Source organism: Pteropus medius, unplaced genomic scaffold (assembly GCF_902729225.1).
Source record: "Pteropus medius unplaced genomic scaffold, Ma_sr-lr_union100, whole genome shotgun sequence".
NCBI lineage: Eukaryota > Metazoa > Chordata > Mammalia > Chiroptera > Pteropodidae > Pteropus > Pteropus medius.
Window position 1 is genome coordinate 5,188,875 of NW_024355990.1, and position 25,931 is coordinate 5,214,805.

Genomic DNA, 25,931 nt, shown 5'->3' on the forward strand with positions numbered 1-25,931 from the left:
CTGGGCCTGTCTGGGCTCAGGGCATCCTGCAGGATAAAGTAAGACTTCCTCACCCTCCTGGCAAGAGTTAAATCCTCTTTACCTCCAGTAAAGGTGACCGGTAAAGACCAATCGCTAGGAGCAGACGATGGAGGCAGGAAGCAAATCTGAGCTGAGCCACAGGCCGGGTCAGAGGCAGGTATGGAGCAGGAGGAAGTAGATACGTTCTCTCCTGCTGGTTAGGGACCATTCCGTGGGGACAGCCTCCTGAGAAGGGTGGCTGAAAGCTGAGGAATGAATGAAGCCTTAACGCAGTCTCAGTAAGGCCCCAGGCATGCTGTGGCCACTGCGGGCTCAATCGAGTTCCCTCCCGTTCTCAGCTCTTCCTCTGTGGCTGCGCTGGAGAAGGCACTGTCCTTGTTCCTTAGGACGGGCGACCTGCTGCCCCACGCTCTAGGGAGTTCGGTGCAGTGTTCCAGCGGCCTCACCCCCTGCCAGCCACCTCGCCTGCAAACGTACGTGACGCAGGGTCACGGGCACCTTTCAATGGCCTCCCCGATGACAGCTGTCAAAGGAAACAGCAGGCAGCAGAGAAGAGGAAGCGACCGCTCGGGCCGAAGGCAGTGAAACCAATGCTCTTTCCCTCGAAAGCAACAGCAACGACGTCCGGCCGGCCGGACTGGCTGGGGAAGGGAGCCCCAGCGGCTGGCCCCGGACAGGCGGAGATTCTGTGTGAATCGTGCATCTCCTCGGCCTGGAGCCACTCCTGGTCCCCATGAGTGGGGACACAGACATGCCTGTTCTGAGATCACGTACCGGGGGCACGTACGGGCCGGAGTCATGTTCCTGTGTCCGGCGCTATCCCATTACGAGTGAAAACAAACATCCCTGACAGTCACGAAAGGGAAAAGCACTCACAACGAGGCAACGCGGAGGTAGGGAGAGGCTCTGTGCTGGGGATGCCCGGGTTAAGGGCACGTTCCTGGACTACGGAAGCCCCACTCTCAGTCTCCAGAGGAACCAGAGCAGGTTCTGCCTACATTGTGCTGCGCCGAATTCAAAACGGCACCCACAGTAAAGCCAGTTCCACAGTCTATCCGGGCTCGGTGGATAATGAACCTTATGCCCTTCTGTAAGGTCCGTTATCCACCGAGCCCAGATTCTGGTCTCATGGGGGATCGAGAACTGTCCTCCCAAGATGACAGAGTTAAGGAAACCTCAGGAAGTAGGCATGTCCTCTCCTTAAACTCTGATCACTAACTCCTGGAAATGCCACCTCATCCTCAACACTGTCCAGCAGACTGTTTGTAGCAAATGCCCAGAACAGGCCCTTAAAAAAACCCAAACATATAGGAAAGAGAGGAAAAAATGAAAAAAGCAGAACCCACTGAAGCTTTTAGGGTTCGCTGCCCAGTTTCTTGTGGGTGCATGCCAACGTGTGAAACAATTCCCTGAACAACTGGAGACACACAAAAAGTGGCCATATCGAAGTTTTCTCCTTCCCCAAACTCAGTTACAGACATGAGTCATCTCTAAGCTTACAGACACGAGAAGCAGCAGGACCTTGGTGACTTTTACGACAGTGTGGACAGTTCATTGCTGATACCAAGAAAAGGCTGCGTGCTGTTACACATTTCCTCAGATGAGAGGGATGTGATTTGATTCATTCCAAAGATGTCCCCCGATAAATGAGTGAGGTGAAGGTGGCCCCTTGGTACTACGCACAAATGACACACACCCAGCTAGAAGACACTGGTATGAGAAAGGCTTTTTCTGGCTGTACCCAGAGATGCTTCCTTATCCATCAGAAACAGGGCAGGAATCCCCAGGCAAGGAAGATAAGTGCAAAGTAGGGCAGCTGTTTAAGGTTAGGTCAGGTCTAGAAAGCCCTCAGGTCACGCTACTTAAGACAGTGCTGCCTCCCCTGGGATACCTGGCAGCAATGTGAGTCAATCATGTAAATATTCCACTCCTCCAGCTACCCAACCAGGCGAAAGGACTCCATGGTGTAAAGAGACCAGTATATATGACACAAAGATAGACTAGTGATGCGTGTGTGTGTGTGTGTGTGTGTGTGTGTGGAGGGGAGTAATATAGACCCAAGACAGGGTGCAATCGATCATTCTAATTACAGAGTCCATCAAACTACAGTTGGAAGTGTCTGCGTGCTTTCTCTGCCTCTTACGCCATCCAAGACTACAAAAGTTGTGCAACTTAAAATTAAGCTGAAAACTGAAGTGGTTTCAAACTGCTGAGATGAGCAAAACCCAGAGTCAACAGCTGTCCATCACCATTCACATGAACCAGCAGGCAGCACAGCGTGCAAACAGCAGCAGCACCAACGTATAAATATTACGAAGGGTAAGTCGATTTTGTTTTCTTGGCTACCCTCTGATCAACATCTAAAAAGTGAACAAACCTAACTCTCTCAACATATCGTGAGCCAGGACAGCAGCGGCACGGCTGCTGCTGAATCGAGGTCCCTCACTCTGGGTGTTCCCAGGGTCTAGGCAAGCAGTGGCACCCGCTAGTCCAGTCCACAGGAAGCAGAGTGCTTTTCTAGAAGCCAGGAGCAAAACAGGTTCTAAAAGTATCACTCACATAGGGAGAATAGAGCTCCCCGGTCTCTGTGATTTCACCGGCCATTTCCAAAAGTGAGGAAGGGTCCCTCTGCCGCTGAGCGTCTTTCCGAACAGGGGTGGCGGCGGCTGCAGCTCCTTAAAGCAAAAGAGCAGATTTCAGGTTTCTGATGGACGGAGATAGGGTAACTGGAGGTTTGCAGCCCCGCCCCGCCCAGTCCTTTTATCACAGACACTTAATGGCCTCAATATCACAAGACAGCTGGGAGGGAAGGGTCTCCCTGGATGACTGACACCTGGCTGGATTCTTTTTCCTTGCTGTGCAGGACATGAATGTATTCAATGCCGCTCAGACCCCAAGATATATAAGGGGCCTTAGAAACCACTAAGTCACACCCACCGCAAGTGCCCACTTTACACAATGAGCGTCCTTTACAATATCCCCATTTAAAGCCAGGAACGGCTTTAAATGGGGATATTGTAAAGGCGAGCTCACTACCACACAGGTCAGTCTAAGAAACTGCCTCCTCTGCCTAGGGCGAGGGGTGGGGGTTTTTCCTAGATCGTCCTCCAACACAACTCCATGCCCCAAAGCCTCTCCTTTTTAACCGGCCCTCCACTTCTCACTCCCCAACTCGACTTCTGTCTTGCCTTAGGGCTCCCTACCCTTAAGCCTTTTCCAGGCCCTCGCTCCGAGCCTCTCTCCGACTTCTTCCCTCTTGGAGGGGCCCCGAGTCTGGCGCCGCCCTAGCCCATCCCATTTTCGCGCTCAGCCCCTCACCTGCAGCGTAGCCACTCTGCAGCCGGCGCCAGCTGTCCCGCACCAGCGCCCACAGTGCGCATGCGCTTGCACCGGGAGCTCCGCTTGTCCGCGCGCGCCTCGGGCGGGGCGCAGCGCAGCACAGCGCGCTGATTGGGCGCCTCGCGGAAGCGGGACTGGAAATGGGCCCTGGCGGCTGCCGTCTGCGTGGCGGAAGTGGGTGGGTGTACTCCCACGCGCATGCGGAAGAAGTGACTGCCGGCCGGGGTGGGAAGCAGGGCTGGTTGGAAGAGGTGGATCGTGCCTTTTGCTGGGGACAGTTTCGTCGGCGGGGAGTGGGTGGAAACTTGGCGGTTTCGGGTCTCCGGTGGTTGGGGTTGCGGGGGAGGGGGTGAGGGTAGAGAGTAGCCTGCAGCTCCACACAAAGCAGAAGGGACTGCAGCTTAAGCTTGCTTCACCCTAAAGTGGCCTGGTTGACCTGGCTTGAGAGTTGGGAGAGAGGGAGGGCTGGAGCCCAGAGGGTGGTTGGAAATAGGTTTAAGACAGGACTAGAAGTTGCTCTTGGAGCAGAGCTTCAGGACGGGGCAAGTGATGGGAACTTTGGGGATAAGCCTTGGTGTTTGGGCTTGAGTCTTGGAAGTTCTGGGAGGTGGGGCAGAAGGGACAGGCAGACATGGTAGCTCAGGCCTGGCTCCTTGAGATGTAAGTCAGGGATTGTTTATCTTTAACCAGCCCTGCTCCCCTTCTTGCAAGGGGTTTAGAGGCCGTGTTCTCAGAGGTGTTTAGAAGGAAAGGGGTGGAGGCTCTTTTGACGACTTAGCCCCAGGAGGCATTTAGCGGGTGGAGAGCCTGGGCTCCCACCTTAAATGGGCTGAAACTCAGAGCCTTGAAGTCTTTGCCCTCCCCACCCACAGGCTGCTACCATGAGGTTAAATCAGAACATCTTGCTGCTGGGGAAGAAGGTGGTGCTGGTACCCTACACCTCAGAGCATGTGCCGAGGTAACTGTTCCACCTGACATGGGGCGCAAGCTGTTCTCCAGGGCACAGCAAGGAGGGTTGGCCTTCCTTTGCCCAAATCTCAGAGGCTGCTTCCTCTGAAGAGAAATGCTGGCGTGAGAATTTACTACATACAGGCAAAAGTGAACACTGAAGTGAAGGACTGTGACTTTCTTGGAAGAAGTCACCCATCCCTGTTTTTCCCTCACCCTGCCAGCTTCCTTTTTGGCTTTCAGCAGGGAATTCTTTTATGTAAACTAAATGTGTGTAAGAAAAAAAAAGGAATTGTCTTCTTGCCTAATTATAAATTAGTCATATCCTTTGGTGCCAGTGAGTATGCTGTTTTTGGAGACGTAATGTGAACTTCTCATAAAACTGAGCTGATGGCTTGTTCTGATGTCTGCTGTTTTGAAAGGCCAGGACAGTCGCAGGGGGCAATCGGCACAGTCCAGTAGACCGGGATGGTGGTAGTGTAGGGGTGCACTCTACTTGTAGTTTTCCTTTTTGGGGGTTCCTGGTGCCTAGCCTTTGTGAAGATCTGTCCAGACTTCTTTGCTGAGGTTGGCTTGCCATATACTTCCTCTGGGGAATTTGAGAAATGTTTGGCTTCAGACTGCTCTCCCTTAATTCTCCCTGAGACAGGGTGGGAAGCTGGACAGATAGAACTGACCCCTCCTGCTGTCCGCTTGGTCTTGTGCCTGTGGTCTTCTGCCTTAGCAGCAATTATAACCCTTTCTTTCGGTCTTCTGTGAGCCCCGTGGTACCATGTAGGGTTCTCCTTTCTACAGTTTTATCATCTCAAGAAATGTCAGACCCATGTCAGTCCTGCCTGCCGAAGGACATCCCTCTATCCCTGCAGGTACCACGAGTGGATGAAATCAGACGAGCTGCAGCGTTTGACAGCCTCCGAGCCGCTGACCCTGGAGCAGGAGTATGCGATGCAGCGCAGCTGGCGGGAAGATGCGGACAGTGAGCAGCAGAGGCCCTGAGCTGGGCTGGTAGCGGGAGGGCTGACTCCAGAGGCAGTCTCCAGGGTCCCTCCCTTTCCCATTCTCAGCTGTAACTCTCCCGGGGCCACCTTGAGAAAAATAACTTGAGAAAAACACCTCGTGAAGAGCCTGGAGAGTGCCTGAAACTCATTCTCTGATGCCCACTGAAGCCAGTCCCTGCGGCTGATGCTTCTTCCTCACTCACTGCACCAGGTTTGGAAGGATTTAGAGAAAGTATTTTGGGCTCTGGCTGTAACTGAGGCCCTGCCCCTCACATCCCTTGCTGCAAGCCTGGTGTGGTTACTGCTCTTCGGGCCTCTGGCTGAGAGAAGGCCATCGTTTCCTGCCAGAGGCAGAATTAGGGCTTCGTAATCAACCGAAGGAAGTTCTGGCCTTCCTTTTCTCCCACCAGCCTTAGAGATGATGGTAGTTCTCTGGCTTGGGTAGGAAGACTGTCCGCACTGCACTTGGGGAGCATAGGGGATAACCCCGTCGCCTGCCTCTTTAGAGTGTACCTTCATTGTGCTGGATGCAGAGAGGTGGCAGGCCCAACCAGGCGCCACTGAAGAGAGCTGCATGGCGGGAGATGTGAACCTCTTCCTTACGGATCTGGGGGACCCCTCCTTGGGGGAGATCGAGGTCATGATTGCAGGTTTGTTCCACCTGGCCCTGCCTTCCCTCCCTTCTGGCCCTTGGATCTGCTAAACCTTAAGCCAGTTGAGGCTGCATAGGGACCTCGGAGTTCATTGGGAGGCACTGGTTAACTCAGCACCTGGCTGGGGCAGACTGCCACTTGGTACCCCCTTAGCCTGGTGGTTCACTTTATTCCTGTCATATGCTTAGGCGTGAACTTAACCTTTGATTTTAGGGTCTTCAACCTTCAGTCTTCCCCATTTTGGGGATGGGCTGGGGACCCTCCAAAAATAAATGACCTACCCTGGAGCATCTCCCCAAGCTGTGGGAGGAGCCCTCCAGCGTATGGCCTTCTTGGTCCTTATCCTTCACCTGAGAGGCTGTGCAACTGCTCATGAGGCGGCACGCTGAGGTTTAGGGGTCAACTTTGGGGTCAGGTTGCTATGAGACCTTGGGCAAGTCATTTGCCTTCTCTGTGCCTCTGTCCTTTCATCCGTAGAACGATAATAATATTTATAAACTTCAGAGTTGTGAGGATTAAATGAGATCATATCTGTTAAGTGCCTGCTCTGGAGCCTGGCACGTGGCATCATTGACTTTCGTTTTCTCCTAGAGCCCAGCTGCAGGGGCAAGGGCTTTGGCACTGAGGCCGTTCTCATGATGATGTCTTACGGTAAGGAAGTTGGAGCAGACAGTCTGGGAAGTGGCCAGGCCCTAGGTGAGGGCTAGCGCATGTTGGGAGTGAGCCTTCTTCAGGCCTGAAGTGGGGGAGGTGACAGGTGACAGGTGCCTCCACTGCAAACTGGCACTGGAAGGGCAAGAAGGTACTGGAGAGACCTTCATCCTCTAGCTTGTCCCTCTCTAATTTCTGGGAGGAGTGACCAAGCTAGGTCTGACGAAGTTTGAGGCTAAAATCGGACAAGGAAATGAACCGAGCATCCGGATGTTCCAGAAACTTCACTTTGAGCAGGTAAGGATGTCACCAGAGGGTGAAACCTGGATCTGGGCCATGGAGTCTGCTGGTGCTAGGACTTGTGGTTGTAAAGTAGCCAGCCCTGATCTCTCTGGCTCTTGTAGGTGGCTGTGAGCAGCGTCTTCCGGGAGGTGACACTCAGACTGACGATGAGTGAGCCTGAGCGGCAGTGGCTTCTGGAGCAGACCAGCCACGTGGAAGAGAAGCCCTATGGAATTGGGTCGTAGGCGCCCCGCTGATAGAACACTGCGACAGGAGGGGAACGGAAGGGGCCTTTGGGGCCGAGTGCCCCCAGCTGCGCTCCAGGCGGGAATCTCCTTCGGGGCCCTTCAGACTCTGGGCTGGACTTTCCTTGGCCTCCCTCGGGCTGGCAGTGTGGCAGAGTGACTCCAGGGTGCCCCTCCTCCTGGCCAAACCTGGACTCAGACTCTCAGAACCAAGAGCCGGTGACATAACCCCACGGGAGGCATCGGGGTGAAGGTGGAGCTGGAGAAAAAGGGGGCCTGTGAACAGGCTGTCCCTTCCTTTCCCTGGGAAGGTCAGAGGCACTGAGGCCCTGGCCGGGAGTAAAGCACCCTGCTTGGCCAGCTTCCCGTTTCCTCACTGGGCCCGTGTGGAGGTGAGGCGAGCCACTGGGAGGCCCAGCTACAGCATCTGGTCCAGCATGGGAGCGACAGGGCAAGGGTGGCTCAGTCCTCTGTGCGTGTCCTCCTGTGTCCTCCGTTCATCCCTCCACCTCTGGGAACAGCTGCACCTAACAAGGCCACAAGGGGGTGCCGGAGGCACAGGTTCGGGATGGCCAGGCTGCCTGGCGACTGGGCCAGGTCTCCCTACCTCACAGCAAGGGGGACACCCCGACGTCTCGCCTCCCTTGAGCTGTCATGATGTGGGGTGGCCATCAAGAACGGCCAGGCATGTTTCAAAACACAGTTGTGGAAGAGACTCTTGAGGGAACCTAGGGCATTCGAGGGTTAGAAACAGTCCCTGGCAAGTTGAGACAGCTGCCCAAGGCCTCTTGATGGCAGAGTGGGACCTGTTGCTGGGGCCTCCCAGTCCCCTGGATTCTGGCATCTGACAGCAGATCATGCATGTGAAAAACTAGAGTTAAACAGCAATGCGAGTGTCTTCTGAGCCACCTGTCTTCAGCTTAAGCCCTGCCCCCAGGGCTTCCCCAGCCTGGCCAGGGATGTGGCGGGGCAGCTTCTCAGGCTTCACCTGTGGGGGGGGGCCTCCATCAGAGGTCAAAGGGTGGGGTGGGGGCAGGGCAAGCCCAGCTGAGCAGGGCCCAGGGCGACTGGTGCTGATAAGGGCTTGGCCACAAACCCAAACGAGATGGCCAGAGAGTGACTGGCCCTCCTCTCAACCCAGGGCTCCACAGGTCCCCTCCCTGGTTCACTGTCTCCCTCCTTGTTCTCCTCAGTCCCAGGAACCCGCCTTCCGAGGTTTCCTGGTTGGGCGGAGAGTAGCCTCAGGCCAACTTCCCTTCCTTCTCTGAGCTCCTGCCTGAACCTCCTGGGCTGGCGGCTGCAGCTCTCAGGCCTCCCTGGCTGACCTCTAGGATGTGGCCTCGAGTGCCAGCGGTACAGCGGATCACTTGTGAAGGAACAGGGCATTTTGCCCTTGGCAAGTCCCCTGCACCCACCTGCCACATGGCATGTCCAGGGCTGGGGTTTGTTTTCCCCTAGGCCTGGACAACTGCCCTCCAATCAGGTCCACGGCCAGATAAGACAGAGGATCTGGCGCCAGCTCAGGCCACTCCTGGGAATCCCGAACCCCACTGGCTGAGGGCGGAAAGATGAAAGCCAAGTCTTCACATTCCCAAGCCAACTCCAGCCTAGATTCACACTTCCAGTGCTCCTGGAATCAGGAGGGCTCAGAGCCCTCTCGGCAGGTGGGGGTGGGCTCCCACTTCCCTGGGCAAACGTCTGGATGGGGCCCAGCACACCTGTGCAGGTTGACCGGAGAGGGAAGCACGAGGAAGCCGGGTGGGTCCCACTCCCACCCTGGCCACCCAGACAGCTACAGGCCCGAGGCCCTGTGGTTAAAGCTGCCGAGCTGTCACTCCTGGGCTGGGGGTCCCAGAGAGTCCCGGACCATCCTCTCCCTGCAGCTGTCTCCTACCCTCAGCCGAGACCACCCTGGGAACACCCGCTGACCATTTCTCAAGGCCAGGACCGAGCTCTCAAGGAAGACACAGAGGCCGAGGCAGTTTGGAGAAACCAGTTGAATTTCCGATGGGAGTTTGTACAGTTACAGTGGTGGTGCCTGGCTCAGGGCTGAGCAGGGTGTGGCCAAGCCCTCCCCCCACCTGCCCAGGTTTCTGGGGTGGGAGTAGAAAAAGTTTAAGGCTGAGGCCGCTGCTATGTCCTAGATGCAACAACCTGGAAAATCATGTTAATCAGGAAACAAAAATCCCTCTGAACTCTGCAATACTGCACTCTTTAAAAAAAAAAAAAAAAGTGAACGAAAATAAGATGCCCAACCCAGCCCTCTCAGGATGAGGTGCCTACTGCTGTAATCCAAGTCCTCCAACCCTGGGCCCAGTCATCACTTGAGGTCGTGACCCCTCTCCCAGTCCCACGGTCCTTGCATGCTGTAGCTCCCAGTGATGTCCCGGGAGGGGTGGCGAGCGGACACCTGGTGGGCTGAAGCCCTCTGCGAGGAGGGGGACAGTCTGCTCTTTGATTGGAGTAGGAAAGGCAAACATTCACGTAGTTCTCTAGAAAAATCAGATTGGCCAAGGGGGAGATGCTGGTGCTGATTGGTAAGTCATTCGTGGGTGAGTGGGGGGCGGGGAGGGGAAGGGGGCTGAGTTGGGGTGTGGGCCCAGCCCTCCAGCTTTCCCGGGTGGCCGGGGGACGCGCTCAGAGGTTGCTGAAGAGTTCGTTTTTCTTGCTCCAGTCCATCTGCGGGGCCCGCTTGTTGCCGCGCTTCTGGTGGGCCCTCTCTTTGGCCGCGGCCAGGGAGATGGTGAAGTCCGGGATGGGGTCGGAGGAGGAAGAGGTAGATGAGGGTGCCGTGGGGTCCTGTTTCTTGGGGCTGTCTTGAGAATTCAGCTGCCAGGGAGGGGAGGCAGAGAGCGGAGTCAGGGCCTGGCGAGGCGTCCTGGTCTCGGTGAGGTGGCTCAGGGAAGCCAGGTCACAAGAACAGAATGTGGCTCGGCATGTGACCTCCGAGGCAGGCTGGGGAGCCGGGAACCAGTGTGGCCTGGGAATGGGCTCCTAGCAACTCGGTGCCGCCTGTCTGCCCGCCCACTTACCTCTTCACTGGTGTCACTGGAGGTGGACCTTGCCAGCATGGGTCTGGGGTTCTCGGAGGCCGCCTCCTGGCAGAGGGAGGACAGGTGTGGGTTGGCGGGGACAGGGTGGGGACGTCCTGAGTAAGGAAGGGCGTTCCCGGGGAAGGCGGGTGCCTCGGTCTGACAAGTTGCACTCAAGCCCTGGCCACCCGCCCACAGCCCCACTGCCTGGGCCTGCCAGGGGCCCTAGGGATGTACCATGCTACGTTCCTCCAAGGCTCAGGGCAGCCTGGTCCCACCGCCCAGATGGGAAGGCGCATCGTGAGATGAGCTGGATCGCCCAGTCCTCGTCCTCCCAGTGAGGACTTTAGGGCTGCCTTGCCTTTTGGGACAGTGACCAAGGTGGGGCTTCTTGGAGCATGGGGATACTGGGGGCCTCTACATGGCACGGGGAATACCTGAGATGCTCCCTGTATCCCTTGTGGCCCACCGATTGATTCTCTACTTGGACTTTGGACTTGACCTCAGGAATCTTGAAAGTGTAACCCAAGGCAGCCAAGAAGGAATAAAGCGGAGGAGAGTTCTAGACCCACAGATGGAGTGACAGAAGGTCCTGGTGGTCCAGGGCCACCCCCCTTGCTGTGTCCCCCCCAGGAGCTCCTGGGGGAGGGAACCCTTTGAGCAGACCCTGCAGAGTGCCGGCCCATCCCAGGGCGAAGGCCTGCTGGGACTTCAGCTTGGCGCTGGGATGCTCGTGGCCTCAGCTAGCAGCCAGCCCGCCATCTCTCCCCCACCGCCTCCCCAGCCCTTCTGCCTGAGGAGGGGGGGTGCTTTGTTCTCCCACCCAGACTGGAAGGAGCAGTGGCCGGCGGCGTGCGGCCAGACACTGAAGCTCTGTTCTTGGGGGGAAGAATGGCCTCCTCTGTGTGGTGGGGAGTTGGGGGTGGGGCTTGTCCCCCAGGATGGCGGGCTGCAGAGGGGCGTGCCAGGCCTCTCTCCAGACGGCCTTGGTCCTAGGCCAGGGCCGGGGGTACACAGGCGGTTCTACCGCTTGGAGCTGGGGAGGGAGCAGCTTGGAACCAGGAGTTTGAACCTGAGCTTGATGGCTGTCCTCCCGACCACACCACCTTCCACCCTTCTTCCCCAGCCCCGGAGAGCCAGAGAAGCAGGTGGAGGGTCTGCCTTTACCTTCTGGATCTCCCCATTGGTGAAGGGCTCAGGCAAGGGACCTAGAGGAGAAAAAAGCAGAGGTGAGTCCAGATGCTCTGGGGCACGTGGGCGGAGTGCAGCGTGGAGGGGTGAGAGGCGCGGGGCTGGGCAGAGAACTAGACCTTGTTCCTGGGGTCAGTGTTTCAAAGTCTCTTGACTGCCACCCACTGTAAGCACAGTTGGCGTTTTGACAACCCAGCACACACAGATTGTGCGTGACTAACAAGCTTCACAAAGCAGCTGGCCCTTACTACGTCCCTTAAACCTTACCCTCGCTGTCACAGTGCTCTTTGATGTTTTCTATTTAATTTCAGTAAAAAAAAAAATGCTGGGCTCTGACTACCAGATCAGTCTCAGGAACAACTGATGCCTGCGGAGCTCCTCGAGAAAAGCGCTGTCCTAGACTGACGGCAAGTCCTGGCTGGCAGCTCATTACAAACACACACTCCCGGGCCTTGGCACCAAGGCTTCTGATTCAGGGGGTCTGGAGCAGGCCTGGGACTCGGCATGCTCCAAATGCTCCCTGGGCGACAGAGTCACCAGGATGAGAGCCACACCCAGGCTGTGGTTAGTACCTGCCCCAGCTGAAAGGGAAAATCATCCCAACTCCTCCTTGGTAGTGTGAGATGAGAGGCCAGGAGGGCTCGGGGCAGTGTCCTGTGTGTGCTCCCCGCCACCAACGGAAGACCTGGCAGTGGCGGGAGGGGTCAGACGGAGAATATAGGCCTGGGGTCACCCTCGGTGGGCCCCTGCAAAGGGACCCGTTCCACCTCCGGGCACAGGTCGGCCTGGGTGGGTTTCTCCTGAACTCTTAGCTTCACATAAATGTTCATCTCTCTCCTTGTGCTGCACCAGAGGCCCGGGCAGTCAAGTTTACCTGACACCTTTTCCTCCCTCTCACCTGCCTCGGCCAGGCAGGGGACTCCTGGGACACAGGGACACTCATCCTCCCACCGTCCCCAAGCTGGACCCTTCCCCATGAGCTCCAGTGGTCGGGGTGAAGCCCTGGAATTGGGGGACGGGTGGGGGAAGCGTTCCTCTCTACGGGACGCCCCCAGTTACCTCTGATTGGGAGAAGTGGGTACAGACACCATGCTGGAGAAACCGGGAGGGACACTGGGAAGGACAGCTGCCCCAGGGCCTCTCCCTGGGCAGGTCCGCTGGCCAGAGGCTGCAATTACGCTAGTTCTCAAGGCCCTTCCCACCCTAGCAGACGGGAGGAGCGTGAGGGCTGACGGCCTGTGGGTGCGGGGAGGAGGCAGGGGAAGGCATCCGGGGAGCCGCTGGAATCCAGATCTCCGCCGTGTCTTCCTCATGCCATGTCCCCAAGAGCAAGGCTGGGGCTTCTCTGGGCCTCAGTTTCCCCCTCACTGAGGAAGGGGATTATCCGAGTTAACCTGGTTCCCATGAACTTAGGAGATGGGTAAGGTGACAGACACCCTGCCTCCCATGCCCAGAGACTGTAGGAACTTCCGCTGACCCATCCCGTGGCAGGACCTTTGTGTGGACCCCGCCGCCCCCCGACACAACCCTGACACCTTCGGGGAGGCCCTGCCCATTGCAAAGTACGAAGAGGCTCCACCCACCCCACACCCCCAGGAGGTCTTCCCAGGGAGAAAGTCCAGACCAGGGAGCACGGCGCTGCTTAACTCCTCCCTGCCCTGGCATCGCCGCCCCACCCTGTTTGGCTTGGGCTCAGGCGAGGGGAGGCGCCAGGCTTGGCAGGGTAATGGTGGGGGATGGGGAGGGCAGGGGCCCAGGGACTGAGGGGGGACCCACTGCTCTCTAGAGCCAGCAAGGCTGGGTTTCCAAGACAACCGGAAAGAAGGGAGGGGAGGCACAGGGCCTGTCACTGGACTCTGATCTGACCAGGCGAAGGCTGGAGGCCTCCCCAGAGTTAACCCTTTCCTCAGACCAGCACGGCCCCGAGAACGTGCTGGCCCGGAGGGGACGGAGCGCGGGGCTCCCTCTGGCCCACGAATCCTCCGTCCCATCTCACCGTCCCTCACGCCAGCTTACCACTGTCATGTGCCATCCTCAGAAACCGACGGCCAACCTCTGCCGCTTCTCCCAACACTAGGCCCCACTCTCTGCCAACCCGCCCCCTGGGCCTGTCCTGAAGAGAGGAGGGGGCATGGAAGCAGGAAGCGGTCTGCCCCTCACCAGGGACACAGGTCTAGAGCCCTGGCCAACGCCCTCGACCGGGGGGCCTCCAGCCACACCACGTGGCTCACCATTCAGATGCTCCTGAGACGGGATCACTTTGCACTTCTTGAAGAACTCATCGGTCTCTCTGTCCACCACCAGCAGCTTGGTCTCGTCCCCACCAGCCTTGATGGCAGATACCACGTCCCCGTGCTGCTTGCCCTCCATGCAGACCCCGTTCACCTGTGGATGGGGGCGTGGTTACCGACACAGGTCTTAGTTTGGGGGGGAGGTACAAGTGGTGCTCTTCGTCCTCAGCCAGTTGGCAATCTGGGGACAATGAGCTCACCCTTGCCTGTAGGGGCCAGTGGTCCTCCCACTTGACAGTCAGATGGGATGGGAAGCAGGACACATAGGAAAAGCCAAAGAAAATACCCCGATGAGACTGAACAAACACAGCTGTAACGGACGGGAGGGAACGGCCCGGGAGGCTGGGGAGGGCCCCAGCTCTTCCACGTCCCTGCCGTCGACCTCCCTCTCTGGGCCTCAGTTTGCTCACATGTAAAATGAGAAGTCTGGGGAGAGCTGATCTTCCAGCTCTAAGGTTCTAAGACTGAGATTCTGGGACCTGCCCAAGGCATTTGGGTCACGTTTCCTCTCCCGCAGAGCACAGCGCAGGTGTATGAGTGCGCCCAGCAGCCTCACAGGGAGAAGGATTTCACCCTCCTGTCCCCACCTGTGCCTGGCACTGAGGACTCAGGCAGCAGGAAACTCCAGGGGTGGCCCCGGACACGCACCCGGAGTGACGGGTGAATCATGGGCTGCCGAGGGTGTCTGGTCGGTGAAGCAGAGCCCAAGGACATCAACGAAGTCAGTCCCTCTGTCCACCAGCCACCTTTCCTTCCCTCCTTCCTTCCTCCCCGTCTATGGGCTGCCTGGGCCCCGGGGGCTAACCGAGGAGCAGACAGTGTAACGTCTGCCCCAGGAGCGCCTTTTCTGTGAGGAGGTGGTCGGGAAGGAGAACCTGGGAAAAAGGCGAGAAGCGTTACCTCTACGATGCGATCCTGGGCCTGGAGCCCTGCGGCTTCGGCAGGCGAGTCTGCGTCCACTGACCGGATGAACTGGCCTGGCTTGGACTTGTCGCTGTGCAGGTTGAAGCCATAGCCATTGGCGCCCCTCTTCATGGTGCAGAGCCGAGGCCGAAGCTCACGCTGTGGGGATAAAGCAGGGTCTGTACCATTCCACGACATCCCTGCCCTGTGCCTGACCCCACCTCCCCATCGGGGAAGGTCCGGGAATAAGGCAAGTCTGCTTAGGTCCCACGTGGCAGCGTGAGAGAGTGCCAGCCTGTGTGCAGACCCAGTGTTGCAGCAAGCTGCCGAGGTGACTCTGGGCGACAAGGCCCCTAGGCCCCTGTCAAGCCTCAGTTTCCTCTTCTGGCAAATGAAGAGTGGGACCAGATTAGCTCAAGCCCCTCCCCCTTGACATTCTAAGGTGAATCATGTTATTTTGATTGCTACCTTGTCCCTCCTACCAACAGCTCAGTCTGGACTTCCTGGCGGGGTGGTAGGTGGCACCCCTGCCAGCTGCTGGGTACCTGGGACATGTGACTGGGGACCCTCGCCCCAGCGTACCTCGTCCTCTGCAGCGGGGAGGCAGGGCCAGGTGTTTACTGAAAGCTGCTCAGCATGTTTACAGTAAAGCCCTTCCTTACCCACACGGCCCCCGTCTCTGCCACCCGGCCACATGGCCCAGCCAAAGGGAGCCAGGGACGAGGGGGCAGCACAGCCAGGGGTCCCGGACAGGACAAGGACACCCCACTGGCAGCGGCGACAGAACCCCAGAGAACCTGCTGGTCCCCAAGGAGCATGCGTGGGGCGGGGCTGTGAAAAGCAGGGCTGGGCTGAAGGGAGCGCAATGTAGCTGCAGCCGTGGGCTGGACAGGCGACCTCCTGAGAGGGCACAGGCGGATTCTCCTGAGCACTTGGACACTCAGCTGAAACAGTTTACACCGTCCAACTTAAGCAGCTGAGCTCAGAAGCTGCAGGGTTAGGATACGGGTACACGATGCGGGGAACACATGTGAGTGGGCGAGAAAATGAAACCTTGGCCAGAAGCCCGAGCTCCAGGACTGACTAGGGGTCCCTCTCCCCGTCCTCCCAGGCCTGGCACAGGGCCGCAGCAGGAAGCCTGCGAGCTCTGGGTCACCCCTGGACGCCAGGCAATGGGCAGTCGCTCACTGGAACCCTGGCCCAGGTTCCAGCTTCCCCACTATGTGACCTGGGGCAGTAATTACCTCCTCAGGGCCTCAGGTCCCTCATTTATAGACCACTGGTGGTGCCACCTGCCTCCCATGGTTGCCGGGAGGCAGTGAAGTAATTCGCCTACAGGGGACACTTGACAACTGTAAAATCCCTGTGCCTATGCAGACCTGGCCCCTGCTGTGAATAGTCAAATGAAAGCGAGAAGTGAGATTCTGGGGGTGTGGGGTGGGGTGCTCTGAAACCCCAGTCCCCAGCTGGGAGCAGAGATGGCAAGGGATGGGTGGGGAAGGAGAGGAGGGTTCACCAGCCCCAACTTGCCAGCCCCAGGTGGAGGTGCCACTGCAGCTAGACTCAGTCCCCACCCGCCACTCTCGGCGGGGGGAGGGTGGGCGGGCAGCGGGTGACTACCTGCCTTTAAATGCCAGGGCGGATCTTTCTGTGTTTCAGGATGTTGATGGGGGTGTGGAGAGGCCAAGACAGGAAGGAGGGGTGATGGCCGGGCCTGCGGGTACCCTAATCTGGACTAGGTCAGGTCTCAGGCACCCTATTCGCTCAAGTTCTCCTCATCCCTCCTGCCTCTCACTGCAGGGCCCACACCAGCAGGCCCGCGGGTACCTGCTTATCCGGGCCAGCCACAGCCCCCTGGGACGTCGTCGTTCGGGGACTAAGAGAGGCTCTTCTCCCCTCCAGCTAATCCCTCCGCAAAGCTGCCAGCTGGGCCCTCCCCAGCCGAAGTGAGCAGAAACAGGTCTGACCAGCTGCCACCACCAGGGCAGGCTCAGCTTTCTGCCCCAGCCAGGCTGAGCTCTGCAGCCACCCTGAGAAAGTGGGCAGGGTGAATCACGGGTAAGGGAGGGGGCAGCTCCGTGTCTGCTTCTCCCCGCCCCCCTCACTCCAAGGAGCCTTCCCATAGCAACCTGGCTGGGGCTGGTCACGCCCCGCCCCCCACCGCCATTGAGATGGGGAAACTGAGACTCGGGAGGTGATGTCCACTGCCTGACGTCACACGGCTTTACAGGGGAGGGGCCGGAACGCCAGCCCTGTCTCTGACTTGGAACCCGTGTTCCTCCCACCATCCGTGGGCTGGCCCTCAGGGACCAAGTCCAGACTGGGAGGGGGCCCCTTGGAGCTGAGGCTTCAGCACGAGTCACAAACACTGGGGTCACTCTCGCCAAGGTTCCGGCAGTCTCTGCTGGGAGGCCCTTGGGAGCAGACGAAACCACAGCCTTCCTTCCGGGTGCTCAAAAGGCCTCATGCAGCCACAGCTACAGCGTGGGCTTGGGACAGGCGACGAGGCAGTGAGCAGGCCTGGGCTGGGCTTGCGGGGCGAGGGCTCATGTGCTTTCCTGGCTGGCAGGCCGCGCTAGCTGTCCTGTGATGCGGACTCCGTGCGGTGGGCTTCCCTCACTGATCTGATCCTCAGCACGTTTCACCCCGGGACCCCTTGTCTGGTGACCTGTCATTAAAGCGGGAGGGCCCGCTTTGTTCTCATCAAGCCATGAAGACGGGAGAAATGGGCACCCAGCCTGAGGGCCGCAGGGCCCTGCTGCTCCCTTCTCCCTGGCACCCCACCCCATTGCCCTCTGGGGGTGGCTGGGCAGGGGGGACAGGAAGCCCCAGGTAGTTCAGTGTTCAGACACCTACAGAGCCCCATGTAGCTCCCTCATTTCTAAGGCCCTGGAGCTAACCACCCTTCCCACAGGAAGGGGCGGGGGCTTCCCATCTTCCAGGGAGACCAGCCTTGCTTCTTCCCACCTTTCCCCCGGCTTGTCTCCAGGAGGTGTCATTCCAGCTGCTGAGTCAGCCCAGCGCATCCTGGGTGCAGGTTGGTGCCAACAGGAGTCCCTGGGGGCAGCCTCCCTGGGGATCAGTGGGGCTGGCCCGACACTGAGAAGTTGGGGAGGGGTCAGGCACCTAGCCTGAGCTTGGTCACCATTGCTCCTGGGCATGTACCCCCAGAGCCGGGGCAGGGCCTGGGTTCTGCCTCTAGGAAAAGGAGTAAGTGGAAGTCCAGGCCATCTTGGGCCTGATGTGTGGCCCCCAGTTCAGGGGGAGCCTGCCATGGTGCTAGAGGGGTCCAGGGCCGGGGGGCACTTCAACATGCCCCAGAGTGTTCAGAGCCTCAGGCAGGACTCCCAGCGACGACAGCTCAGAAGTAAAATGCAGGGTCCGCTCAGAGAGGAGACTGGCAGAGACCCGGGAGCTGGAGAAAGCAACGTGGGACAACAGTGGCCAATGGGCAGCGCGAACGGGCCAGGCCGGCTGGGGCCGGAGGGGTCTGAGCCTCTCACTCCCAGAAAACGCCAGACCCACTCTCGGGAAAAGACCTGACAGGACAGCTGCCTCTGACTGTCATGAGGCTTCTCCTGCTCTTAGGTTCTCGGGCTGTCCCAAACCCTATCCCGGGCCTGACGTGGCTGACCCCCACCCCCCATCGCCTCCTCTCCCCTGGGGGAGTCCAGCTCCACTCCAAGTGGCCGCCCATTCACCTCCACCCACGCAGCCCAGGGAGCGGATGGCGGGCACGGAATTCAATAGGCACCACCAATAGCCACCTGGAAAGCTGCGGAAAGTCGATACCCTAATCCCGGTGACTGTCTCTGGGGAGAGGCCCAGGGCCGCTCCCTGCTCCTGTCAGGTAGGGCTCAGGGAGGGTGGCTGGGGGCCAACGCCCACTGGGCCCAGCCCCTCCCTGGCCAGTGCCATGGTGAGGAGCTTATAGAAAACGGCCAGGCTGCCTCCCGCGAAGGGCCTGCTGGAGGAGTGGGGTGATCACCAGGGTGGCCAGGGGAACAATTGAAATGACCTCGCAACCCAAGACCGCCCTTCCCCCAGCCCAGCCCCAGACAAGGGCTCTTGTTTATGCACCTAAGAATGGTGCCTGGCTGCCCCACACAGGGAAATCGGCCCCCAAGAACAAGGTGGGCAGAGAAGGAGATAGGGGCGGTGGGGAGGAGGGGCCCTGGCTGCTCTGGTGGGGGTGGGGCAGGGGGTAAGCAACCACGGCTGCTCTGAGAGGCACTCAGTCCATTCCACGGGATTCTGGAGACACAGGCTTGGGTCTGGTGCCAGCTCTTTAAGGAAGCCAGGATGAAGAGAGCTGGCCCTGCCTGGGGTGACGTGTGACTGGGTAACATGGGGGCATTGTCCTTAGGGCAGGCTGGGAGGTGACTAGGAGCTCAGACCACTGGCCAGCATCCACAGCTCTAGGCTGAAGGATCCTCTCCTCGCCCAAGGGGAGGTACAGAGGGCTTGGCTGCCACCCACTCATGTCCTATGGCCCTGATGTGGCTCCATTTCACCCTGTGGGGTCTTCCCCCAGCTCTGTGCAGGCTGAGGAATATTAGATACCTCCATTTGTGAAAAAGGGAGCTGTTTCTAGCCCTTGACCTTAGACTTCCTATTTCTCAGTGGGAAAGCACTCTTCTGGAGCCTAGCAAGGTGGGATCCACAAGGGAGACATAAGCTAAAGTGGGGGCTGCTTCTCCAACCCCCCAAGCAGGGGCCCTGAGCCAGATTCCCCCTCTGCTGTCCAGGGACCCACCCAAGGGAGAGTTTGGCTCAGGTCTCCCCAGGGCTGGACAAGGCTGGGATGGAGCAGGCTGGTACGTGGGCTGCTGCCTGGTTGGACACCATCCAGGCCGGCCACCCCATGCCTGCCTGCCCAGCAAGCACTCCATCGTCAGCCCTCCTCATCCCTCATTCTCTTCCCAGAAGTTGCTGGATTTAACTCCTGTGGGTTAGCCCAAGGGGCTACTTGTAAGGACCTTCGGGAGCTTGTGAAATTGGGGCCCTATCGAAATAAACAGTGGCTGTTCACTGAGCACTTATATATGCCAAGCACTACACTGGGGCTTTATGAGTGTTTTCTTGTTAAAACACAACTTTAACCCTACAAGGAAGGTATTACTGCCTTCATTTCACAGATGAAGGAACTCAGGTTCAAAGAGAGCATGTAAATTGCTCTAGCACAGCTGATAGAAGGCAGGCTCTGAACCCATATCTAGATCAGCACTACCCAATAGAAAATGTAATGCCAAACATGTATGTGTCAAAGAAAATCATAGGCTCAAAATGGCGTCACTCACGCTAACAGCCCCTACCAGACCTAGATTCAGTGCACAATCTAACGGCAGCTTCAACCTTTCCAACAAATATCATCTTAATGGGTCTGGAGTTTCCTGGTCAAGCTCAAGGAAGGTAATCTGTTACATGGGCCCTCTCCATCCCTCATAGAAAAGAAGAGGAAATCTGCATAAAAACACTTCCTGAAGATGTCAGGCCCCCAAATAATCATTTTCTCTTGTCAGTAGCTCCTTTGCCCCACCCCTTCCCATAAAGCCTTCCCATAAAGCCTTTCATTTTGTGCGGTCCCTCGGAGCACCTCTTTAGTTGCTAGATGGGATGCTGCCCAATGCGTAAAGCGCTTAATAAAGCCAATTTTATCTTCAAATTTACTTGGTTGAATTTTGTTTTTAAACATAGATAATTAAAAGTTTTCCAGCAGCCACATTAAAAAGTAAAAAGAAACAAGAGAAATTAATTATAAGATCTTATTTAACACGAGATATCTCAAATATTATCGTTTCAACATGGAATCCATTTAAAAATTATGAATAGGCTATTTACATCTCTTTATTTGTACTAGGTCTTCACATGTGGCCAGTGGCTGTGGCAATGGCCGGCATACATCCTAGAGGTCTCACACTCAACCTTTAGGCTGTCAGCCCCAAACACTTTTCCAGATCCCCGCCCCATGACCTTATAACAGGACACAGGGAGAGGCTGGAGCTCAATCACCCAGCCGAGAGCAGCCCTTGGACGTAGACGTCAGGGAATCTGTATCACTCTCAGGGAATCTGTATCACTCATCCTTTTTTAGAGCACAGAGACCTAAATATTGCCTAAGGGTCTGGGGACATGGTGATGGAGTGATGGGGGAAAAAAGCCAAGGCCAAAAGACAAGGTCAGCCTCTCAGTAGGCTCTTTGTGCTGTAAGGCAGCCCTGAAATAGCAAGGGTGGGTTCTCAGGACCTGAGGGTGGAGGTAGAGACTTGGTCACCAGACTGCCCGCCAGCCCATCACAGGGGAAGGGATGGGGCCAGGAGCCTGCCCCTTCTAAGCTGAGGCCTCCCATCAGGACAACACGAGGGACAGGAGCACCTGGGAGTCCTCGCCCAAAGGGCTCGGCTACCTGGACCTTGCAGGGAGATGGTTCAAGTAGCCTAAATTTATGCCACTGGGATGAGCAGAGACACCCGGCTGGACAGTGAGGCCCCCAAGCAAACCAACTGTAGCCAAATGGACATACAGACAGACACTGGATTCACAGTGAGCGGGGTTCCAAGACACACCCTTGAAGGTAAGAACCAGGGCTAAGCTAGGGGAGAGAGAGATCCCAAATATGTGGCTTAAGGGGAGGAACCAACACAAAAGATCACGTACACTGTCCATCTCAAATCCAACATCCTGCGGCTCAAACCCTACTCTGTCTTCCCTGAAATGGGAAAGAGAGTGGTAGACTGCCAGCTGGTTGTGTCCACCCAACCAGCTTGTGACCTGGGGTGCCTGCACCATCTTTGCCTCTGGGATCAGGATCAGGTCTGGTGGGAACCCACCCCAAGCTGGGCACTTACACACACACTCACCCATCATCTCATTGAATCCCCCCGACAACCCTGCAGGGTGAGTGCTAGTGTCCCCATTTCACAGATGCAGAAGCTGAGGCTTGTAGGGAACAAGGAACAATTTAGAGGCCCGGATCCAGCAGGCTGGCAGAGCCAAGATTCACTCATGGATCCGGCTGATCCCTAAGAGCAGACTTTTGGCTAATTATAAAATGGAAGGTACTAGTAGGCAAGAAAAAGTGCTTCTGTCTGGAATTCTGATCTCTGGGTGTGCTTGATGGTAGGCAGGTGCAGGTGTGCTGGACTGAGATGATTAGGACAAAGGTCCTTAGTGGCTGTGATGCATTCATTCACTAATTCAAAAAATATTGATCGAGCCCCTCCCTACTCTGTGCAGAGGACAGGGCTGGGGCTATAAACACAAATAAGCCACAGCTGTTGCCTTGGGCACTCACCAGGCAGTGATAGAGATCATAAACAGGTGATTTAAATAGCGTGTGTTCACAGTGATACGAGGTGGAAGGATGGGGAGCAGAGGAGGCGAGGAAAGGCTCCTCGGGAGGAAGGTGGTCTTGGGGAGTGCGCCCAGTGGAGATGGGGCTGAGGTAGAAATTACGCGTGAAGTTTCAAAGGCTGAGTGAGCACAGTGTGCCAGAGGGGAATCTGGACCCCCCCGTGTGTGGTGAGGTGGACACAAAAGGGAACGTGCTCGATTGGAACCACATATGATTGTTCAACAATAGTGACCCCTGACTGAGCTTGTCCTGAGTGCCAAGTGTGGCCACAGCCACACTTGCCAAAGGCGGGAGGCGGATCCAGGGCTGGTTGCCCCATGGATGGGCGTGTAACGATCGCTGTGAAATATTTTTGTATTCAAATGGTGAGCACTTACCTAGTGCCAGGCACTGAGCTTTACGAACATCCTCGGGTAATCCCACAGCCTCTAGAGGCGGCTGCTATCACCCCAACTTACACAAGAGGAAATGGAGGCTTAGTGAGGTTAAGAAACTCGGCTGGAGGTGGCCCGGCCAGTACAGCTGAGCTGGCTGAGGCCTGGCCAGCCACCACTGTGGGCTCATGTGCCGGGCACCAAGGTCAAGGGTTTGGGTCCCATCCTCTGAGTTTGTGGAAAGGGGTGCTGCTGCTCCCGGTGGGGAACGCCATCAGCAAAGGTGGGCAGCGCTGGAAGTGCACCTCCCCCTTCTTCTAGACTAGTACTGCGGGCACCCTCTGCCCTGTATCCACCTTCCTCCCAGGCTGGTCTTCCCAGTGGGATGTCGCCCGCCACATGGCACTTTTCCGCGTAACACCTTTCTCACTTAGGAGGACTAATGAAAAGGCCGTAACAGCCCCCACTGTACAAACAAATTCAGCCTAAAACGAATTAGTAAAACTCGAAATGCTTTACCTAAGAGAAGCCTTTTAGGAAAAAAAAAATAACTTACGATGTTTATTAAAATGTTTTTGCAATGACAGGGTGGGTCACCTGCATGCCCGCCATACCAGATTTCACGGGAAGCTCCTCATAGTGGGATATAACAGTGCTGACTAGCTATGCATAAGGCTAAAGGCGGTGGCTGCACAGAACAGCGATTCAAATGCTTGGGCACAAAGGGACCCAATTCGGTATCCTGTATGGGCGCAAGTACTTCCATTATTTATAAAATTCTAGGGAAGGCAGGTATTGCTGTGTAATCCAAGGCCCCCATTTTACAGATGGGAGAACCAAGGCTCAGAGACGTTCTGTGATTTGTTTGTTGACCTGAAACCCCAGGAGGCCTGGTGACTGCGTCCAGGAGACTGGGTAGGGTGGGTCTACTCCCTTCTCCCGGCTTAACAAAGTACACACATAGGTGTCATACCACCGCCTAGGGAACCTGACTCGGTGCTCATCCAGAGAGCAGGAAGCCAAGTGCTGCTGCCTTTTCAGACCGGGGGGCGGGGTCGGGGGGAGATGGGTGGGGTGCAGGTGCCAGGTCCTCCACTCCTCTACCCCCCGCCAGGCCTCTGGCACCCAGCAGCAGAAGAAGGGGCAATGGGAGGAGCTGAATGTGATGCAACAGCGGGGGGGTGGGGGGGAGCGGGCGGGGGCGGTACACGCTACTTGTGCGAGTGCCAAAGTCCAAAAAACCAGAGGTATGGAAAACCGATGCCCTCAGCACAAAGTTCAAAGTGGATTTCTGCCTAGGACCAGAGGTCACGGGTTCCAATTCTCCAGTGTCTGACCCCTGACTAGGATGCTCTGACCCCTGCCCCACCTTTGCCAATGCCAGCTTGGCGGTGGCAGGAAGTGGGAGCCTGGCGGGCCTGGCATTCCCGGCACCCAACTCCCGCTGGACACGGCTACTTGTGACCTCACTTCCTTCACTTCCACCAAACCAGTTGGTCCTCTCGGGCTCTACCCTCTACCTTAAGGCCGAACTGTGCCGTTTCTCTGTCCAGGGGAGGCTCCTGCTGGCACCATGGACACCTGTGCCACAAGCTGCCACCAGGTGGAGAGCTGGTGCAAGCCATATGGGCCACGGGGAGAACCAGGCCCTGCTCCCCAGTCTGCACCCTAAGGCCTCCCCATTCACTCTCTGGGGACAGGAGGCTCAGCACAATTCCAGTTTTGCCACTTCCCCTCCTGCAGCTGATCCAAACTGAGATCTTTTGGGGAAACACCGAACATGAGCAAAAAGCAACCAGCCTGCTTGCTGTCCCGGGATGGGAGTGAGGCAGACAATGCCAGGACAAGACCACCTGCCCACAGTGTGCTCTGCGAGCCCCTACGTGGCCCAGCGCCACGGGACCACTCCCTGCTCTCTCTCCCCGAGCCATCTTTCTCCTCCAAGGTCCTCCCTCCCACTCCCAGATACAAGCTAGTGCTTACTCCTCACATTCCTAAGAATCATAAATCCTCCTGGGCGGCAGAGCCGCGGCCACCACCCGGGAGAGGCCTCTGCACCTCCTCCCCACCCCCACCCCTCATATCGCCCTGAGACAGTGGGGCTTCCTCTCTCTTTCTTAGAAGTCACACCGGACTTCAGGAGGAGGGTGAAGTCCAGCCGGGCTGAAGTTAATGATACACACACCAGTAGCCTGCGACCTCTCCCCTCCCAGCGCGGGGGCTCCGCAAAGAACAGGGGTTGTTATTCCTCTAGCTCTTTGAAGTCGGGGCCACGCTCGCTTTACCCCAGCTTCAGTTTCCGACCACCCACAGGGGCCGTGGAAGAAGCTGGCACCCGTGGGACGGCTGGCGGAGAAGCGGGCCTCGAGGGTGGCGGGATTAGATTAGGAAAACGGGAGTAGACATCACCAACGGAGCCGAGGAAAGGGGGACTGGGCTCCCTTGAGCCGCCCTCTCTCACCGCCACTCCCAACGGGCACGGGACAGGAGACGCAGGTGGCGAAGTAGTTCAGAGTCCCAGCCCAGTCTGGAGAGGGGGTGGGGGTCGCGGGACGCAGCCCCAATCCCGCGCCTACCAGTGCTGGCGAAAGCAGTCTGGCGAAAGCAGTCTCCCCCTCGAAGATCGAGTTTCAGAAAAGACAGGTTTCTCCCTGATCCGCCCCTCCCACCCCGTTCCAGCCTCGCCGCCCGCCCCAGCCAGCACTTACCAGCTCCGGATGGCTCTTCTCCGCCTCCCCCGGTTCCGGCGCGGCGGCCTGTGGCTCATTTTCGTCGCCAGCCCCCTGCGCCTCGGCGGCGGCCGGCGGCTCGGCCTGCGAGGGCCCTTCCTGGGTGCGCAGCAGCTCCTCCCGGACCTGGACGCCCAGCTTCTGCAGCCGCTCGTCCGTCTCGGGGTCGACCACCAGCAGACGCACGGCGTTGAGCGCCGCGCGGATGCGGCTCACCACCTGCTGGTGGGTCTCCTTCTCTACGTTCTCGCCGTTCACCTCCACGAGCCGGTCACCGGCCAGCAGCCCCGACCTCTCGGCCGGCGAGCCGGGTTCCACCAGCCGGATGAACTGGCCCACCTTGCCCTTCTCCCCGTGCAGGTGGAAGCCATAGCCGTTCGGACCCTTCTCCAGGCAGCAGAGCCGGGGCAGGGGAGCCCCGGCCTCTGCGTCCGCGCTCATCTCGCCCTGCGACGGCTCAGCGGCGCGACGCGGAGTCCTGTAAAGGGATCGGAGACCGGACGGTCCAGCCCTTTACCCAGCCCTGCGGACCGGGAGGCTGGAGAGAGCGCGGCAAGAAGCCCCCGCGCCGGAGGAACTAGCAGGTGTCCCGCGAACTGCAGCCGCGAACTGCTATGAGCCGAGGAAGGAGCCAATCCCCGCCCCGCGCCGCGTCTGAGAGTTCCAGAACCCACCCCGGACCCTTATTCAGGAGGCGGGGCCGCGCAGAGGTGTAAATCACTCCGGGCCAATCAGGGGCCACGGCCAGGGGGCGCTCTGGTCGGCGAACGACGCCGGCCAATGGGAATGCGCAGGGGCGGGGCCCTGCGATCCGCGCGGCGCCCCGCGGCGGGAGAAGAAAGAGGGCTCAGGAAGTGGAAGTGTTTGTTACCAAGTGGCCTGAGTTGAGGCGGGGGGCGGGGCGAGTTCTCGGTACTGAG

At 57.9% G+C, this 25,931-nt stretch overlaps 3 protein-coding genes across 12 annotated transcripts in view; 1 reads left to right on the top strand and 2 right to left on the bottom strand.

Moving 5' to 3' along the window:
• SLC38A12 (solute carrier family 38 member 12) overlaps positions 1-3,408 on the bottom strand; it is a 50,935-nt gene extending 47,527 nt beyond the window's left edge. For 6 of the 7 annotated variants that reach the window (XM_039859647.1, XM_039859648.1, XM_039859646.1 and 3 more), the window contains exons 1-2: positions 3,225-3,327; positions 2,581-2,696 (exon numbers count right to left, since the gene is read on the bottom strand). In XM_039859647.1, coding sequence (XP_039715581.1) covers positions 2,581-2,625 — 45 coding nt within the window. In that variant the 5' untranslated portion in view covers positions 2,626-2,696; positions 3,225-3,327. The other variant, XM_039859645.1, reaches the window with a different exon arrangement.
• A 119-nt stretch (positions 3,409-3,527) lies between these two features.
• Positions 3,528-9,248, top strand: NAT9 (N-acetyltransferase 9). Of its 4 annotated transcripts, none has more exons than XM_039859669.1 (7): positions 3,528-3,653; positions 4,233-4,318; positions 5,175-5,284; positions 5,813-5,956; positions 6,551-6,610; positions 6,816-6,907; positions 7,015-9,248. In XM_039859669.1, the coding sequence occupies exons 2-7, from the start codon at positions 4,242-4,244 to the stop codon at positions 7,135-7,137; spliced, it is 606 nt and encodes a 201-aa protein (XP_039715603.1). In that variant the 5' UTR covers positions 3,528-3,653; positions 4,233-4,241; the 3' UTR covers positions 7,138-9,248. The 4 variants fall into 4 exon arrangements, with proteins under 4 accessions (XP_039715603.1, XP_039715604.1, XP_039715602.1 ...); XM_039859670.1 differs by having other exon boundaries at positions 3,528-3,611; positions 6,813-6,907; XM_039859668.1 differs by having other exon boundaries at positions 3,529-3,653; positions 6,813-6,907.
• NHERF1 (NHERF family PDZ scaffold protein 1) lies at positions 9,120-25,675 on the bottom strand. The gene is made up of 6 exons (XM_039859652.1): positions 24,991-25,675; positions 14,552-14,713; positions 13,592-13,745; positions 11,337-11,377; positions 10,170-10,235; positions 9,120-9,966 (listed from the first exon to the last, which is right to left on the bottom strand). Exons 1-6 carry the CDS (start codon positions 25,450-25,452, stop codon positions 9,775-9,777), a joined length of 1,077 nt encoding a protein of 358 aa, XP_039715586.1. The 5' UTR covers positions 25,453-25,675; the 3' UTR covers positions 9,120-9,774.
• Between the last annotated feature and the right edge of the window lie 256 nt (positions 25,676-25,931).

Excerpts from the sequence above, each read along its gene's own strand:
- NAT9 (XM_039859670.1), top strand. The coding sequence starts at position 4,242 with ATGAGGTTAAATCAGAACATCTTGCTGCTGGGGAAGAAGGTGGTGCTG. Across the intron at positions 5,957-6,550 it reads GATCGAGGTCATGATTGCAG|AGCCCAGCTGCAGGGGCAAG; the intron begins GTTTGTTCCACC and ends GTTTTCTCCTAG. Across the intron at positions 6,611-6,812 it reads TCTCATGATGATGTCTTACG|GAGTGACCAAGCTAGGTCTG; the intron begins GTAAGGAAGTTG and ends AATTTCTGGGAG.
- NHERF1 (XM_039859652.1), bottom strand. The coding sequence starts at position 25,452 with ATGAGCGCGGACGCAGAGGCCGGGGCTCCCCTGCCCCGGCTCTGCTGC. Across the intron at positions 13,746-14,551 it reads CCCAGGATCGCATCGTAGAG|GTGAACGGGGTCTGCATGGA; the intron begins GTAACGCTTCTC and ends CCCCATCCACAG. Across the intron at positions 9,967-10,169 it reads CCAGTGACACCAGTGAAGAG|CTGAATTCTCAAGACAGCCC; the intron begins GTAAGTGGGCGG and ends CCTCCCTGGCAG.